Genomic DNA, 18,839 nt, shown 5'->3' with positions numbered 1-18,839 from the left:
TTACAAAAGAGAAGGGACATATTTATGAATCCAGGGAACAAAGTTTGACACCCTTGTATAAACACCAGGAAAGTTTGGTCTTCCACATCCATGTCCCCAGCTAACAATGCCAGTCAAAATCCATTTTCCATCACTTTTTCTTCGACAGGACAAAGGTCCACCCGAATCTCCCTACACAAGAAGATAATGTAAGTAAAAAGCACATTTGTCCCATGATCATCAATTTTGCATTAAGGTGTCTAATGAATTGTGAGCCAACGCCTACTCTGACAGGTTCTTGCTTGGCTAACTACTATGCAGTTTGGAGAAGTAACAAGAAATAATGTAAAACTTCCAATGTCATTTTAGAATTATTTTTCCTATAATCAAAAGGTGCATTCATCATAAGAAACTAGATTCTTTAGGCCAAGAGTGACATCAGAAGATTCTTGCAGAGGAAACAATTCTCACATACCTCCAAAAAAATAACAAACCTCAATAGTAATAATAATGACAATAATAATAATAGCTAACATTTATTTAGTGCTGGTATGTGCTAAGCACTGTTTTGGGTCATTTAATCCTCACAAGAACATTTTGAGGCATGGTTGTCTTGGAAGGTAGGTTGACTTCTACCTCTAGGTCATGCAACTTTAGTGTTGGCTCATGGCCCTGAGGAAGAAAGAAACGGAGACCCTGTTTAGCTGGCCAGGTCCAATTATGAAACCCCAAGGATCACTGGCCGATAATTATTACAGAGAAATCACCCTCACTTGAGAGTCCTTTCTGACATCTTAACTCCAAAAGCAAAGGCTGAAATAATTCAATGTTTAAACAGAATTCCTACTGTGCTCGGTATTTAAAGTATAATATCTGGATTTTTATTTCCTTATTTTGGAGCATACCTGAAGCTACAACTTACTCAGAGGCAAAGATAAAAAAAGCATTCCGAATGTGTCCCTGGGTGCCACCTTTACAATTCTAAACCCGATTAGGTGAATTCTAGCTAGTAGGAGACTGGGATCTTTTTATTTTAACCGTTGCCACACCAACTCTACGAAGTCTAATTTAACCTCTAAACCCTGGTGGCTATGGGGAACAGGACTATATAACCAACTAGCTGCAGGAAGCACCCAAAATATAGTAGCTTTAGCATTACAGAGGTAAATGTTCAAATCCCAGCTCAACTAGCTGTGTGACCTCGGGTAATTTACTTAGGCTCTCTGTGCCCCAGTTTCCTCTTCTATAAAATGTGGATGAAAGAATAATTTGAATGAATTTATGTAAAGGACCTAGTACAGCTCTTGTCACAAAATAGGAGCTTAGAAGATAGAAGTCACTACAGTATTATAATAAGATGATTTTTAAGGTTATGTAAAGATGCAGGAACAGCTCCCCTGCCCTCCTCATTCTCTAAATCATCTGTTCACTTTTTGGCAATCAAATAGATATCTGCATACATTGGAATCTGAGCCTCATAGGAATGTCCCCCCAAAGATGACCTTCAACTTCACCACTGTCAGGAGGCCTATCCAGAGGCATAAAAATGAGTGTCCCTGTCACCTCTCCCACTCCTCTTTCCTTTCCCCCAGCCTATGCGTTAAAGGAGTAAGTAAATAAAACACTGTTTCTTTAGAAGGTACATGGCCACTGCTAAGAAATAGCTAGTGATCCTAAAACACTGCGTGTGTGCGTTCTGCTTTGTTTTTCAGTTTTGGGTTATAAGAAAATCATGGCAGAATGATAAATGCTGACTTCATTCCCTAATTGTTGGAGGAAAATACATGGCGACTAGAAAATGAGTTTTACAGATCCGATTACTATTTAATCACCTTTTCCTGATCTCAGACTATTAGATTATAATTAATATATGAATGAAGGTAGGCCCCTGCCCGAGTTATTGCCCAGTGTTGTATAGATTAAACGTGAAAGCATTTATGGAAAGTACAACATGTTAGGCAAGGGAAACGTAAGATGACTTACCCTGCAAGCATCTTTCTTGCCTGACATGACGCCCGCACAGAGCATCCTCGAAGTGATGATCCCATAGGTGGAAACACAGAGGGTTTGGTCGATGAGCTCTACCTCTGCTTGCTGCAAAACAGGGGAGCCTTTATTGTCTGGAAAACACATAGAAGTAGAAATCACAGTAATGATTACATTTACTTTATTAGACAGTTTACTCATTTTCTCCTTTTACCCTCATAACAATTTTTTTAGGTAAATTCTATTATGATAACCATTCTTCTGATGAAGAAATGGAGACTTAAGAGGATAAAGGACTTCACCAGTAGCACAAGAATAGCTAGGAACAGAGCAGGATTCAGACCCAAGGTCTGACTCGACCATCTGAGCTACCGTGCCATACTCCTTCACCAGGTATCTCCGGCCTTTAGGACTGTGAATCAGCAGCAGTTATTACCAATGCTCACTGGTCAGGAAGGTCCCTTAAGCGGAGCATGTTAACTGACATATGGGAGTATCCTCGGAACCATAAAAACATAACACTGTGGATATAGCTCTTTCACTTCCTTTTCTAACCTCTGTGGCTAAGATGATTCAGAAAAATAAACACTCACACACTCATGCTTGTAAAGAAAATGTCCCATGATATGGGGTTTGAATAGACTCTTTCCTCTTGTGATATATGATGATGTAATTAAAGCCCTGAGCGCAGTCCTGATAGGTTATAGGTGTTCGAGCAGTGATCTGCCTTCCCTCAGCAGGGCCAAACAGGTGGTGAATTTCATGATTTCAATAACTAAATGTAGGCAGTTAGCACTGGAGAAGCTGCCCATAGTGAATCTTTAGAGAGTGTCAAAGCAAGGCCAAGATAAGGTTCAAGACTTACAGAAAATGTATCTGTCCTAAGCCCTTGGAAATGACTGCAAGGGAATCCAAGATGACTGGGAGATCAAGGGAAAGCATTAGCTCTAACCTTTGGATTAAAACTTTGGATTCTTCTCCTTACTGTGTATTTAGAATCCTAGGCCATAAAATCCTTGGCAGGACAGACGTAGGGACTTCCCTACCATAAAGTCTGACCTTTGTGCATATGAAAAAAGATGCCCCCTCTGGCTGGAAGAATTGTAAAAAGGTATCCCCTCTGGGTGGATCAATTCTAGGCTGATTTAACCCCCTATGCCTGAATCTGCAGTCTGGGAAGCTAAGGGCAGGCTGGATTTCAGCCCTCACTCTCCTTCACTTGGCCAGTTAGTTGCCCTTGTGAAGGACATACTCGTATTATCCTCCAGACAACTGTCTATGAGTTGACACAGTAAGATGTGTGTGTGTGTGTGTGTGTGTGTGTGACAGAGCATCCTTCACTTCCTTATGAAAATCAGGCAATTTTTTTGGATGAAAGGGAGCTAGCAAACCCCTCTGAGTTTGCAAAGAGCCCATACTATCTATCCAGTGCCTTGCCCAGAGACCTTCCCTTAAGAAGTGGGTCCTGCTTCTTTTTGGGGCAAGGGGAAACATCATAAAACAAGAACTATAATACTCTCCTCCATTCCACCTCTCAGAGTTCTTAGAAGGCTCAATGAGATCATATACAAAAACCCTCTCCATGAACCCTAAAGCACCACATCAACACGAGTTACTACGATCTGGAGAGGAGGGCATGGCGTTCAATGACACACACACACCTGCTTCGTGCCTTCGCCCCCAGCCGGTCACCCAGCACTTCTCTCCACTGCGCACTTTCTGGCCAGCAGGAGGAATGCATATTGGCTGAATGAGCTGTTTCAGGGTCTCAGGCCAGGCGACACTGAGCTGTAGCAAGGCAATATCATAGTCAAAGGTCTGGCTGTTATAGTACTCGTGGACCACGATTCTTCTCACTGGGGAGACGAACTTGGCATTCCCCTGCACGTACATGCCAAGGTGAGCAGTCCATGGTGTGGGGTCGGAGAGTCTGGTGCAAAAGGAATGAAGCATGGAGTCAGAGGCCTGAAGAACCAGACATGGTTTGGAAAAGAGCACTCCACAGAGGGAGGAGGGCTGCAGGAAGGGAGGTCTGACTTTCAGTCCCTATCTTAGTCGTTGCCTCTGTCCATGGGCATGGCAAGAAGCACAACTTCTCTGAGCCTCCCTTGTCTCCTCAGTAAAACCAAAGATGAAGTAAGGTAGAGCAGGGCTGGTGAATGATAGCTAAGGTCCAGAAAATGTCTTCAACCACACTCTAAGGACACGCTGGCGATTTTCTTGCCACCAGTATTTCAGGAATCACACACAGGTCAAGATGGTTAGTGACTGGAATTCATTTGTTACCTTCTCCCTATTCATGCTGACAGTGGTATTCGATGGAGACAGACAGGGCCAGTAAGACAGTGGTCTGGGGATCCTTTTGCCAAATTCAAATGATATGAATACCAAAATAGATGAGAAATCAAAGTATTCCAAGCAGGAATGTAAGGAAACTCCTTCTTGAAAACTACCAGAAGCCTTAAAGGTCACTGCTCTAGGGCTTCCCTGGCGGCGCAGTGGTTGGGAATCCGCCTGCCGATGCAGGGGACACGGGTTCGTGCCCCGGTCCGGGAAGATCCCACGTGCCACGGAGCGGCTGGGCCCGTGAGCCACGGCCGCTGAGCCTGCGCGTCTGGAGCCTGTGCTCCGCAACGGGAGAGGCCACAACAGTGAGAGGCCCGCAAAAAAAGATCACTGCTCTAACTGTTCATACTTGACTATTCACAGGGTCTCACTCCCTATGAGCCCTTCCAGAATTCTAATCCTGACCCCGCTAGCCTGGCATGAAGTCACTGAGGGTCTTGTAACCTCCACCTGAGGTTTCTGTCTCCGTGGGTGCAGCAGCTTTGCTCTGGTGGGGTGAAGAGAATGTGGAAGCTGTGGAAGAAAAATAAGGACAGATCCCAAAGAGTGTGGCCCCTTACCTGCTTAGCTGACATCTCACGGGCAGCACTGGGGACCCAGGGAAGTATTGAGGGCCACGTATTACTTGGAGCAGTTTCTTAGCATAAAAGACTAATGGTGGAACAGAAGTGTAGCCGTTTTAGTCATTAACATGAATCCTGTAACTTCCAGGAGAAACAAATACTCTAATTGTATAAATTTATTGAAATACTCCACTTTAAAAAATTCTGAATGAGAAATGAATGGCATATTTTTGTACCTAAGCTCCAATAGATTCCAAATAAGGTTATTTTTTAGTGAAGTTGTTTTCTGAGCTTCCCTTTCACCCTTAGCTGGTAGAGTGTCTGCCCCATAATAACCCCATTAGTAAAGGCAGACAGAGCCCTTCGGACGACAACCCTAATGGACTTTTTCATGATCCCCCCATGATATTGTGATTTATAATAAGAAATATATACTTGGTTTTCCTTACATTCTGGCATAGAGCTCCTAAAACAATTTCCTAAGTGATGAGAGGGGCAAATGTGTCTTTTGTTATGCTAATGAGGTTACTTTGGGACTGCAGCTAAGGCTGGGGGCTGGTCACCAGGAGAACTAACTATGTGATTGGAGGGTTAGAACTTTCAGTTACACTCCCAACTTCTAGGGAGGAATGAGGGGCTAGAGGTTGAATCCATGGCCAATGACCAATGATTTAATTAATCATGGCTGTGTAAGGAAGCTTCCATAAAATTCCAAAAGGACGGGGTTTGGAGAGCTTCCAGGTTGGTGAACGAATGGAGATTCGGAGAGAGTGGTGCACACCAGGAAGGCATGGAAAATTCTGTACCCTTTCTCATACCTCGTCCTATGCATGCCTTCCATCAGACTGTTCCTGAGTTATATCTTATTATAATAAACTAGTAAGCCAGCAAGTAAAATGTTTCTCTGACTTCTGTGAGCTGCTCTAGCAAATTAATAAAATCCAAGGAAGGGGTCATTAGAACCTCCCCTCTATAACCAGTCAGTCAGAAGCTCAGGTGACGACCTAGGCTTTGGACTGGCATCTGAATTAGGGGGAGAGGGGTAGTTTTGTAGGATTGAGCCCCTAAACTGTTTTGTTTGTTTGTTTTGTTTTGTTTTTTGCGGTACGCGGGCCTCTCACTGTTGTGGCCTCTCCCGTTGCGGAGCACAGGCTCCGGACGCGCAGGCTCAGCGGCCATGGCTCACGGGCCCAGCCCCTCCGCGGCATGTGGGATCTACCCAGATTGGGGCACGAACCCGCGTCCCCTGCATCGGCAGGCGGACTCTCAACCACTGCGCCACCAGGGAAGCCCCCCTAAACTGTTTAATCTGTCTATCTGGGTAGACAAAGTCAGAATTGAGTTGAATTATAGGACACCCAGCTAATGTCAGAGAATTGCTTGGGACTGTAGGAATCCTCCCCCACTCTACACTGGAAATTGGATGCAGAATCGCTACCCTCACGCTCTAAATAGGGATTCCTGTACCCCAGCAATCCCTTAATACCCGTTCTCCACACATTCCCATACTCCACAGTCTTCACACGTTCCCACAGAATTTCTTCTGACTTGAAAGCCCTATCCTGTTTTCTCAGTCTGGTAAAAGCCTGTTCACTCTTGATATTCCTTTGTGTTCTTCTCTTTGTATCAATAATTCCTAAAAAGAATGTTCGGCATACAATTGATGTCACAAAAACAAAACAAAATAAAAAACCACCAGTTGAAATGACTGAATGTGTCCAACAGGGAGCTTCTTCCCACAACATGGGGGCAGGTGTATGGTCTGTGGTCTGTGGTCACTTCAGAGTAAGAATTGAGATGCCCTACCTGTTTCCATGGAAACAGTGGGCGGCCGAGAGAAGCCACTCCCTGGAGATGACTGAGGCACCACAGTAGGCAGATCCAACAAAGTGGAGGCTGACTTGCCATGGCCAACCCCCTTCTTGGGTGTCGGTGCCCCCGATGATGCGGTGGAGGGTGGAGGGACTCCTGCTGCAGCCTTTAGGAAAGGAAGGGTCACACGAATTAAAGGCAGACTTGGAAGAAAAACTGGAAATCCAGTCAAGTTTTGAGCTGGGTTGGGAACTGACTAACCAGATAAGCAATTTGAAATCCCCTGCTTATCTAGAGAGGCGAGATGCGGGTCTGTCTGAAACCAGCACCAACAAATCACTACCTCCCTCCTGAAAACAGGCCTTGACACAGAGTCTCTGTACAATAACGCACATGAGGGGAGGAGCGGACCTATTAGTAACAGCTGTACTGATAAGAACAGGAGCCGTGGAGTTCAGGTTGTTAGGTAGAGAAAAACGATTAGTTCCAAATGCAACAGAATTGAGAGTGTCCTTGAAGTTGTGCTGATTTGGGAGAGAATTTGTAAGTACCAAACAAATGAAAACCTAGTTGGACTTACCTGGTAGCACAGTGATTAAGAATCTGCCTGCCAATGCAGGGAACACAGGTTCGAACCCTGTTCCGGGAAGATCCCACATGCCGCAGAGCAACTAAGCCCGTGAGCCACAACTACTGAGCCTGAGTGCTGCAACTACTGAAGCCCACGCGCCTAGAGCCCATGCTCTGCAACAAGAGAAGCCACCGCAATGAGAAGCCTGCGCACCACAACGAAGAGTAGCCACCGTTCGCCGCAACCAGAGGAAGCCCGCGCACAGCAATGAAGACCCAATGCAGCCAAAAGTAAAATAATTAATTAATTAATTATTTTTAAAAAACCTAGTTAAGAAAAACTAGTTATCAGAGCAATTATTTTCCAGTATAAATAGTATTGATAAGGATACATAATTAACAAGTTGGCACATGGCCAATTAGAAACCACACAACTAATAATAACATAGGGTGGATTACTGTTCTCAGGTCATAGCTAAGGAACGAACCAGCACTTGACATTGATCACAACATAAGGCATAATTAACAAAGTCATCCATGGCATTCCAGTACCTATTTCCTTTCTCATAGGTTTTTTTATTTAAGAGCTTATCCCTGGATTAGAGTTATTAGAAAGTGAAAGTTCTCAGTATAAACATCTAGTGCATGAATGCTTATTATCAAGAAAGAAGACAGAATCCACTCTAGAATTTTTAATTCTGAGAAACCATTTCAGATTCAGTTCACCAATGTTTACTATTCTTCCCTGGCCTGTGGCAACTTCTGCCTGGGGCATTACACCAAGAAGGGAATAAAAATGAAAAACAGATCAACTGAGGAACAAATACAAAGGATCAGAAGGAACATGTTTCTACTCACTGCAGCCTTCCTCATCACTTCCATCTGGACAGTCCGCAGCGCCATCACATTTTGCATTTTGTTTCCTAATGCAAATATCATTGCCACACTTAAAAGTTCTGTTGTTGCACGGAATACCTAAAAGTGAGCAAAAAAGAAAGAATTTTTCCTACTCAGAGACAGATTTGAGTGAATGACACTGAATTCCGTCCACAAAGGATGGCTTAGCCACAGGATCGGTGTTTGCTGCTCTGGGAAACATGACAGAGGGAAATGAAGCAAGCCCACACTGTCCCGTCCCTGCATCTCAGCAGAGCCACTGAAAGGAAGGCAGGCAGGTGCACTAGTTGAGAATCAACCCAATAGTCTCTCCTTTCTTCCACTGTAGGGGAGATGCCAAGCAGTTGGCCATATCCGTGGCTTAAGCCATGGCTTCTTTGCCATTACTTTACCTTGTTCCCCAAGAAAATTTTTGAGCAAAAATCAACACCATACTCAGTCCTTTTATACCATTGGGGGTGGGAGGGAATGGACAGATTTTGTGAATTACTGCACATTTGTTCACAACTCTGGCAGTGTGTGTTTTTGCAGGGGCTAGAATAGACCATACCCTATCACAGTATCTGGCAAATCCCTCTATATCCGATCCTCAGTTTCCTTGAGTCGTGTACAGCATTAAAAGCAAGTCAGCAAGGGAAATCTTCCAGAATTCACACACACACACACACACACACACACACACACACACACGCACACTCCACCCCAGTTAGAGTGACCAACTCTTCCACTTTGTCTGGGCCCAGGAGGATTCCCAGGACCTGGGATTTTCCATGGGGAAACTGGGACAAGTCGATTGCCCTAACCCAAGAGAGATATTTTGATTTGGGCTTAGAAGAGTCTGATTAGAAGAACAGCAAAGGGCAGAGGGCTCCTCCTCACTCTGAGTGCAATTCTGCTCATCCCGGCCATCCTCACAGTCCCTGAAGCCGTCGCAGACCAGAGGGCCGTGCTGCCTGAAGGAGCTGGAGTTGCAGGCAGGTCTAAGAGTCGCTGGAAGGAGAACAGGCAGAAAGCTCGTGAGCCTGAGATATCAGTGGGACTCCCTGATGACCAGCAGTGCCCCTCAAAACGTGCAAACGGTTAAGATGACTTAAACAAAACAAAACATGTGTTTTCTCAAAACTGACACCTCCATGAGGAAAAGCAGATGTTTAAATTTTGGTGTAATTCTTAGCACTTTGAGCTTGTCAGATGTGACTTTTGCTTGTGGAGAAATACATTAAACTCTGGTGGTTTGTTTCTTTAATTACAATTAAATGCATCATAAGATTTTAAGGAAAATAAAAATCATAAACTGTTATCTAAATTGGACTTGTCTACCTTCCTAAACAAAATGGAGTGTCCTGAGATTGGGGGTTTTGTTTTACTCATCTCTGTTCTTCAGGCGCCTGATCAAATAGTAGGTGCTCACTAAAAGTTTGTTGACTAGATTAACGAATGTGAGATCTTAAAGAACAACAGACTTGTAGTCTATTGGTAAGGAAAACTCTCTTTAAAATTATTTTACCCTGAGACACTCATTCCCTGAACTAGGAAATACCAGTGTAAATCTGTTACAATTTTTCTTCTTTGGAATATTTTCGGGAATTGCCTTTAGACCAGTGACAGACACAATATAGTAGCAAGCACTCTTAGAAGGTATAATTCCTTAGACATTTCTGTTTTTTTGAAAAGTTATCATTTTTGTTATCTGCTCCTGTTTTTTCAGAGGTATGTCTTGTGAGGATCAGGGGGGAGGACGTTGCTGCCCTGAAATAGTTCATTTATTTACTCTGAGAGTATCTAGTACCTAGTCAACTCCTAGAGAATAGCTCCCAACATGGCATGATGAGATATGATAATTACTAAAACACAGTCCTTGTTACGAAGTAACAGTAGTCACTTTCATTTGGAGCATAATAGTAGGGAATAAAAATAACATAAGAAACAAAAGCAACCTCAATCACTATACAATGGTATTTATTTTCTTAAGAAATAGAAGACCCTATAGATTTAAATTGTTAATGAAGCCTAAGTTAAGAGGGTTTTAATTTGTTTTGTCAATAAAAAAAAAAGGTGTAGAGTTACAGGTTATTTTTTATGAACATTATTTTTCAGCTAGTTATATTAACTTTAATATTTCTCCAAAATATGAAAAAGATTAAATAGCTTCATCATTGCAATTGTATTGGAATTAAACTCTGGATCTTTAGGAGAAAGTGTTGCCAGTGGTGTCATATGGTCCAGTGAACTATTCTCCCCATTTTGCTCCCTGAAACTGGAGATAGATTCAGGAATTAGGTGCAAATAGTAATGAAAAACCAATACAGAGACTCTCTGCCCAAAATAAGAATATCCAATACCCCACCACTTAGTTATTACCAATGTGATGTTGATGCAAACTATACAGGTTAAAAAAAAAAATCAACTCTTTTATTCTCAACACCTGTGCTCCATAAATGAGCACGCTGAAAGTGTTTACTTCTCTGCAGATTCTGAACTTCTTTCTAGAGGGAAGATCCGTGCTTTAAAATAGGATTATGTTTAAGATTGTGGCTGCTTGATTTACTAACCATAGATCCTCATTCTCTATGATAGTATTATGCATCCCCACACTTGCCACGGCCCCAAAGTGTGCAGAATAAACTTCCCTGCCCCTTGACTGTGGCCTCAGTTATTTGACCGATGGAATATGACACAAGTGATGGTGTGCCAACTCCAAGCCCAGGACTTAAGAGGAACCTTATATTTTTGGTCACCCCTCCTTTGCTTCTACCACTGCCAGGGCCAGGTGCCTAGCTCAACAAGGAAAAGAACCATGAGGAGTAGAACCAACCCCAAACTGAGAAGAACCAAGCTCAGGAGGCTCCACAGCTTAAAACAGTGCCACCCAGCTGAGCCCAGCCTAGATTGGTCCTACCTGAGACAACACAGAGATGAGTGATCCAGGACAAACGATTGCCGTAAGCCACTGAGTTTGGGGGATAGTTTATTATGTGGCAATAGATAACAGCTACAAAGACCCAGGATATGCATCAGCAGCAACAGTGGTCCTGACAAGCTATTTATTCCTAAGAAAGTCATAGTAAAAGCTTAAATACCCACCACAGAAGAGTTCATCACTTTCATCAAAGCAGTCATTTACTCCATCACAGCGCTGGGCCTGAGGGACACATAAACCGGAGGAGCATCTAAAAGATCCAACAGGACAGGCTAGAGACAATAAGACATAGGAAATCTGTGTGGGTCCCTAAAAGTCACCAGACCACATTAACAAAGAAATGTGAATCGTTAAGTGGCTGAGTGGCAACATAGCGGTAGTAATTATACGGTTTCTCCATCAAAGCGAAGCTATAGCTGGTAATTGAAAGACCAAAAAGGAGTATTTAAGAACAAAGAAATCAAACTAATCCACCAGAAGCTCTGAGTCGACATTGCAGCCAGGTCACACGTACAAATTCCTACACCTCCATCCTTGACTCAGCAACCTGGCTTTATCACAGACTTGAAGAAAGAGAAAGCTGGAAGCTGCCTTTGAGTCCAGTATGCTCAGTGTGCCGTCTTTAGAATCCCCGGGGAATTTAAGTGGCCTTCTGGTGTTTCTGAATCCCCTATGACCAGATGCATTATTCTGAGGGTTGGTGCCTTTAATTACATGTTCAAGGGATCTCTATGGCAAAATGTATTAGGAACCACTGATCTTAGAAGTTGGACCTAGAGAGATTAATGACTGGTTTCAAAACTCAGGACTCCTAGGGCACTTCAACCAGGCTACTCATCAAAGATCCATTCCCTGGAATGGAATCTTTAATCCTGGGCTTATAGCTAAACATGATAGTACTAATAAATCCTTTCTCTCTGCCGTGGTCTGAATATTTGTGTGCCCCAGCCCCCAGATTCATATGTTGAAATCCTAACGCCCAGGGTGATGGTAGGGGGAAGTGGGGCCTTCAGGAGGTGATAAGTGATGGAGGCAGAGCCCTCATGAATGGGATGAGTGCCTGCCTTATAAAAGAGGCCGCATGCTAACACATATATAAGAAATTTAAGAAAAAAAAATGTCATGAAGAACCTAGGGGTAAGACAGGAATAAAGACACAGACCTACTAGAGAATGGACTTGAGGATATGGGGAGGGGGAAGGGTAAGCTGTGACAAAGTGAGAGAGTGACATGGATATATACACACTACCAAACGTAAAATAGATAGCTAGTGGGAAGCAGCCGCATAGCACAGGAAGATCAGCTCGGTGCTTTGCGACCACCTAGAGGGGTGGGATAGGGAGGGTGGGAGGGAGGGAGATGCAAGGGGGAAGAGATATGGGAACGTATGTATATGTATAACTGATTCACTTTGTTATAAAGCAGAAACTAACACCCCATTGTAAAGCAATTATACTCCGATAAAGATGTAAAAAAAAAAAAAAAAAGAGGCCGCACAGAGCACTCTCACCCCTTCTGCCATGCGAGGGCACAACGAGAAGTCTGAGACCAGAAGATGGCCCTCACTCAACCATGCCGGCACCCTGATCTTGGACTTCCAGACTCTAGAACTGTGAGAAATAAATTTCTGTTCTTTATTAGCTACCTAGCCTGTGCTTCGTGCAAAAGAATGGGGAGGGTGCATGGTCAGGTCAACCACTAACTCAACGGCACACGATGGAGAGCATGAGCTCCTAGGAAATACTCATGGTTTGAAATAAGAGTTAAAAATAAGATGGCTTACTAGTTACCTGTATCATTGATGGGAATTATAATATTCTGATATTCAGAAGTGTAATAATTCTGAATCCAGAAGCAGGTATGTTAGCATTGGCAAAGAAGGAAGGGTCTAACTGAGCTTTCTCTCAGGACTTAACCTCATGGATTCCTAAGTGGTCAACTCTTACTTTCCCCCTTTTAAAATGGGTTGAGACACAATCACTGTTTCTCCAAGCACAGAGTGGCATCCCAGTGGCAGGAGAAGTGACTGTAGGTGGAATACAGACGAAAGCCTCCTATTTGAATTGTCATATATTTTAATTTCTACTACAAAAAATGCAATTAGATTATTAAACCTCAGAGACTACCGTTTAAGACAAAAAAAAAAAAACGGGTTGAGAATTTCCTGAGTCAGTATCTACTCTTTCCAGCACTAATGACTTCCCTCAGACATTGCCTTTTCTGCTGACCGCTTCCTGGCCACTGTTCCAGCAGTTCTCAGTGTGAAGTTCAACACTCTGCAGGCTGCTATTTGGACTCTCCTTGAAAGACCAGTCCTTCTATGCATCAGAAGCCACAGTGAGTTGCAACTGCTGCCCTCCGATCCATCAAATGTTGGCGTAAACCTCATATTTACAAAAGCTTATGGCTAGCAAGAAGAACAATGAATCAAGAAATTGTCCTATATTTCAGGAATAATGTAAGAAACTATTTTTCAATTGTAACAAACAATGATATTATTTCTTCTATAATTTAAACTTCAGCATAATAAATACATAATTGTATGTAGTATTTATCATATATTTTGTTCTTACTATATAGTTATTTAAGTATTATTATAAAAGTATACTAGTCAATAGCAGAAATAAAGAAGCAGTTTCCATTCCTTAAATTCTCAACCCTTAGAGTCAATAAAGTGTTAGCCTCTGTTTAACCCTTCATTACGGTTTTCTAAGGGGCTGATCCCCGGCTTACGTTGACTGATGTTGTAACTGCCATATTCCACCAAAAGTGGCTTGTCCGAAAGCCTTGAACTGCACTGAAGCTGAACGTGAACCAAGGAGTTGGGCACTCGGAAAATCGTCTGGTGATCCATGTAGGAGCCGCAGTACCTGAGGAGTGAGGGTAGGGGGACACACAGCATGAGGGCCTGTCAACTGCATTCCTGTCTTCTGTCAACAGCGAATTCACTGATACTTTGGTCATTTGAGCTTCATAAACGGAGATGCTTATGGTAGAGCTGATGGTAGTTATCCATCCTATGCTAAGTGATTGTCATTGAGTCACTTCTGTCCCCTTGATTTTCTCCTCTGCTAAATAAAACAATAGCGTTACTACCAACTATCTGTTACCTGTTGCTTTCCTCACCAATACTTATAATTAGAAGAAATACAGGTTTAATTCTCCTAGGCCTCTCTCTTCTTTGAACATAAATAACTGCCTAACAAAAAAAGAATTGCCTACTCTGGCCACAAACCTCTCTGCGGGGCAGAGTGGAACCCATGAACTCAGGTTGAAAACATGCAGAGAATTCCAGCAACACTTAAAGCAAAAGACAACAATCTTTCAATCTAAATTGAACTCTGATATGCACTTCAGGGCTTGTCCTTGGCAAAATTTCAAAATAGTGATGTCTATCTGCAATATTCCCCTACCTTGGTTTTGCTTTGCATCACCTAGGAGAAAATGTCCCTCCTATTAGTAATCCTTGCATGAGCACTGCCGTTAGTGGACCATGAAGTACAATTACACTGGGGCCCATGGTGAGTTAGGCTTCTGCCTTGTGTGAGCAAGACTTTCCCAGGTGTCTATTGTTTCTCAAAGGGAAACAGTAGACACTAGGCTTGAAGGGGGACGTCCTCCACTGGAATCTGTGAATGCCCATCACTCCAGGTCCCCAAAGCATTTGGGAACCACACGTTTCATGGATCAGATGTTGGCATTCAGTGTGAAGAGCACGGGGATAACCTATCATTTTACAGTTCAAAGCATTCACGTATATTTCAGGATGAATCTTTTGCAATTGGCTGAAGTTCAGGAGCTGATCGGCAGATAGACCAGCTCCTGGGATACGAGGAAGAGACAGCAGCTGCAGGTGGCCACCTGGCTAAGCGGAAGCCAGCATCTGAGAGGTGCATGAAAGCCTAGTCAAGCTCTTGGGGCCAGAGTCTACTCTAGTTGGTCATCTTGGGATCAGAAGCCTTCATTCTAAAATCATGATGATTGTTATCTGTATCTCATAGTTTTTATTGGAATTCTCCATTAATATTTACTAGAGTTTTCTTGCAAAGATTAGCCTCACTTCGACATTAAAGAGGAGTTAAGAGGAAGCCTCACTTCGACATTAAAGAGGAGTTAAAGGAAACTCCAGCCCAAGCATGAAACCATGCTTGGGCTGGAGTTTACAGGGGGACAGTATGTAATGGAGCATAGTGGTGGTTTATGAAATGAAAGTAAAATAAAGCGAGAGATTGGAGAAACCCAGCAAGTGTTAGTTTACATGGGCAGACATGTGACAGGTAAGAAAACTGAGACATAAAGAGGTGAAGTAATTTGTTAAAGTTCAAATAGCTAGTAAGCAGAGGCAGCATTAGGACCCAGTTCACCGGATACTAAACCCTAGCACTTTCTAACGCACCAATAGCCTTGCCCTCCGGAACTTTGCTGGACAAAAGCTTAGGAAGGCTGTCCATTTCTTCAGGTTTGTATACTGCATTCTAGTTGCCCTGAGCACTCATACCCCACCCCTGTGTTCTCTGAATTCAAGATCACTAGGCTTCCTGGTCTCAGCATTACTTTTTCTCCCTTCTCCATGACAGACCCAAAGCCTTTAGGCTAACCTTAGCAGCAAGGTGCCAGGAATTAGTTCAGTCAGAGCCTTTCTAATGAAAAGGATGGATAATGGGAAGGGCTGGCATTTTAAATCCCATGGGTACAACTAGTATCAAAAGAATCTGATAGAATTTCAGCCAACCCACAAGACAAAATGAAGAGCTGGTCCTTCAGGGAAAGTATTTAGGGCAGAGAGCTTTCCTGGTATTTGCAGAAGGAAACTATTCATATTTTGGCAGCAATACATCATGGGTGGCAGCGGTTGCTACTTAGGGGGAAAAAGCATCTCATTTTCAAAGCACTGCTTTATTTTAAGCATACAAGCTTACAATAGATTTGTAAAGATTTGTTTTCTGGACCGCTAATTAAATACCAAAATGCAGTATCTTTAAAGCCTTGGGGCACATTCCATAGTATTTATGCATCCAATGTCATTTCCTTAGCAATCCTATTAATCATATTAATCATAGCTAAGACGTCCTGGTGTGTGGTAAGCATCATTTCATTGAATTCTTACCGAAAAACCCCACCTCATTACCTCATTTTACAGACTGACAAAGTGATTAAATAATTTGTCCTAGTTCATGTAGCTACTAAACAGCAAGGCTGCAATTTGAACCTAGGTCTTCTGCCTCCTACTTAATAGACCCTTGATTCAAAAATACTCCCAAAAGGAGTACAAGCCACATGTTAATAATGGATCCAAGAAAACCATTAAATCAGGGAGATTCTATTCCAAGTCATTGACTCTAGGATCAATGACTATTTAGCAAGTCATCTAAGAGTCTAAATGAAATCAAAGAAGGTTGTTCAGGAAAATCATTTAGAAAGGGAAGGTTTCATTCATGGAATAGCTGTGAGCAAAGAATTAGCAGACAAGTCCCTCAGGCTAACTTCACAAGTTTCCTTAGAGTAAACTGAGAAGCTATTTGGCAAAGACAGGGCATCCTGTATTTTTTTTTTAATACAAGACCTATTATAACTTTAGAAGCAAGTAAACAATAACAACAGCTAAAGGATGAATTAAGGGAGAGAGTAAGGACCTTCTAGATCAGTTCGGGAAGCCCAGGTGCCTAAATTTCTCTCAGCTTCTTTCTCCTACTGCACAGAACTGGCTAATGGTTTCTAGCTTTTGTAATCATCAGGACTTCTATTTACTATTTTCCTCCATGGCTGCAATGGTTTTTCTGCCAATTATTTTTGTAAAGTATGGAGCGTGTACATCCATAGCCCAACAGTACAGAGCAGTGATGGAAACAGGGACTTGGGAGCCATAAGGATTTGAATCCTGGGTTAATCTCTTATGAGCTGAGTGACTTTGAGCAAGTTATTTAACTCCTGTAGTCCTCAGTTCCCCTGTCTGTAAGTAGTAAAGTGCAGATTCTCTGGGGGAAAGGAATCCAAGGCTTTGAACTCCTGGGTGAGGCTTTTCATTAGATTCTTCACATATGGAAACCACTTACATGTGCTCATTAATTTCCCACCATCCGTGGTCACAGCCTTTCAAACTCTTCTTGGTTATTGAATAGTTATGGAATTTCAGTGCTATGCCGAGAGTTGATAGAGGAGTCTATGAAAAACAAACGTAAGTCAGAAAAATGACTCAATTGAAGAATATGTTTCAGACTAAGATTTTGTTACTCAGAACTCATTCCTTGGGCTTGCTATTTTAAGGGCATTTTATTCTCTGTGCCCTGTGGCCCTTGGTGGGGTAGACCAGCTCCCCTGAACAAACTGACCTGAAGAGAAGAGCACAACAGAGAAGGAAGTGAGCTGCCTCCCCAGCCCACCCTGTGCTCAAGGAACAGCTGTGATGCCCCAGTGTGATAAGCTGAGATAGATACATTAGATCACCTCTAGGTCTCAGTTTCCTCCAAGTAAGTGAGCTTAACTTTGAAAACACCCACTTGTTAGCAAGTTTACACACTTTCCTCCGTAGATGACAATAATGACAGTTTATTTAAGGCACTATTCTGATTCTTTAGATAAAGGAGGAATGAATCAGCATCCTCTTCATATTAAACCTTGGTATTTCAGAAGTTTCTGAGTCATCCCTACATCTTCTCTGAAGAGATCAAACAAGGGAAGCAGCTACTTATGTGGTACGTGCACAAGTGAGCGCATACACACACACACATTCACATGTACACACACGCAATGCAACTGGCCTTGTGACATTGTATGACATGCACATACGTCACATCTGATATGCCATAATTTTTGTTTTAATTTTCACTTTAGCCCAGGAATTATTTAAGAGAGAGTTCTTACATTTCCAGGGAGCAGAATTTTGGCTTCCCTATTTTCAAGGTTTTAAATTCTATCTGAGCTAGATAACAGATTATTTATTGCAGTATAGCTTTTAATTTTTTAATTTACTAACAATTTTGTTGGGATCAAATTTATGAAGGCCCCAAGGTCATTTTTTTAAAAGGGTAATTTCTGTTTTTATATATTACCAAACTCATTATTTGTATGATTTAATACTCTTCCTAGCCTTATTTATTGTCCCCCACTGTCTCTGTCATGAACCAAGAGAAAGGAAAATCTCTTATTGAAGCACTCTCCATTTCTCTTTGTACTTCATATAGGTTTTACGAGTATTAACGCTATATCCTTTGGTGCATAAATAATTGTAGTAATTAGATCGTTATGTGGATCGCCCTCTTTGTCACTGCAGATTGCTTTCCTTTTCCCACTGAACGCCGTAATTCCAGCATTGTCTGGCATTAAGGCTGTGATCCTTGCTTTCTGATTGCTTACATATGCCTAGTATGATATTGCCCATTCTTTTATTTTCAACTTTACTAAATCATTTTTTAAATTCATTTTGTCTTTTAACAACAACATATAGTTAAGTTTTAGATAATACTTTGCAATTCAATCCTACTGTCTTATTCCTTTAACAGATGAGTTTTGTCCATTGACTTTTATTGCTCTGACAGACATTTGGTTTTTCAGTTATGTCATCATATTTTATGTTATAGTTTCTTTGCTGTATGGTGTGCTTCTTTCTAACTTGTGTTTAAATATAGTTCCCCTCCCGCCTTAGTCTACCTTTGAGAGGAAATGGATTGGGCACTTTATGACCGATTTAAACATAACAACATGGTTAGGCAGGTAGTATGATTCCCATCTTATAGAAGAAGAAACCTAGACTAACCAAAGACAAGCAA

At 42.3% G+C, this 18,839-nt stretch overlaps 1 protein-coding gene across 2 annotated transcripts in view; it reads right to left on the bottom strand.

Annotated features, from left to right (window-relative positions):
- Positions 1-18,839, bottom strand: part of TMPRSS7 (transmembrane serine protease 7) — a 50,271-nt gene continuing 31,432 nt past the window's right edge. For both annotated transcript variants that reach the window (XM_030836764.2, XM_060297567.1), the window contains 9 exons: positions 17,127-17,233; positions 13,807-13,943; positions 11,238-11,345; positions 9,033-9,143; positions 8,115-8,231; positions 6,681-6,852; positions 3,627-3,895; positions 1,963-2,099; positions 1-171 (listed from right to left, as the gene is read on the bottom strand). In XM_030836764.2, coding sequence (XP_030692624.1) covers positions 1-171; positions 1,963-2,099; positions 3,627-3,895; positions 6,681-6,852; positions 8,115-8,231; positions 9,033-9,143; positions 11,238-11,345; positions 13,807-13,943; positions 17,127-17,233 — 1,329 coding nt within the window. The remainder of the gene's footprint in view (positions 172-1,962; positions 2,100-3,626; positions 3,896-6,680; positions 6,853-8,114; positions 8,232-9,032; positions 9,144-11,237; positions 11,346-13,806; positions 13,944-17,126; positions 17,234-18,839) is intronic.

Source organism: Globicephala melas, chromosome 4 (genome assembly GCF_963455315.2).
Source record: "Globicephala melas chromosome 4, mGloMel1.2, whole genome shotgun sequence".
In the NCBI taxonomy this organism is placed as follows: Eukaryota; Metazoa; Chordata; class Mammalia; order Artiodactyla; family Delphinidae; genus Globicephala; species Globicephala melas.
The sequence above is the reverse complement of the archived record's forward strand: the minus strand, read 5'-3'. Positions and strand labels throughout refer to the sequence as shown.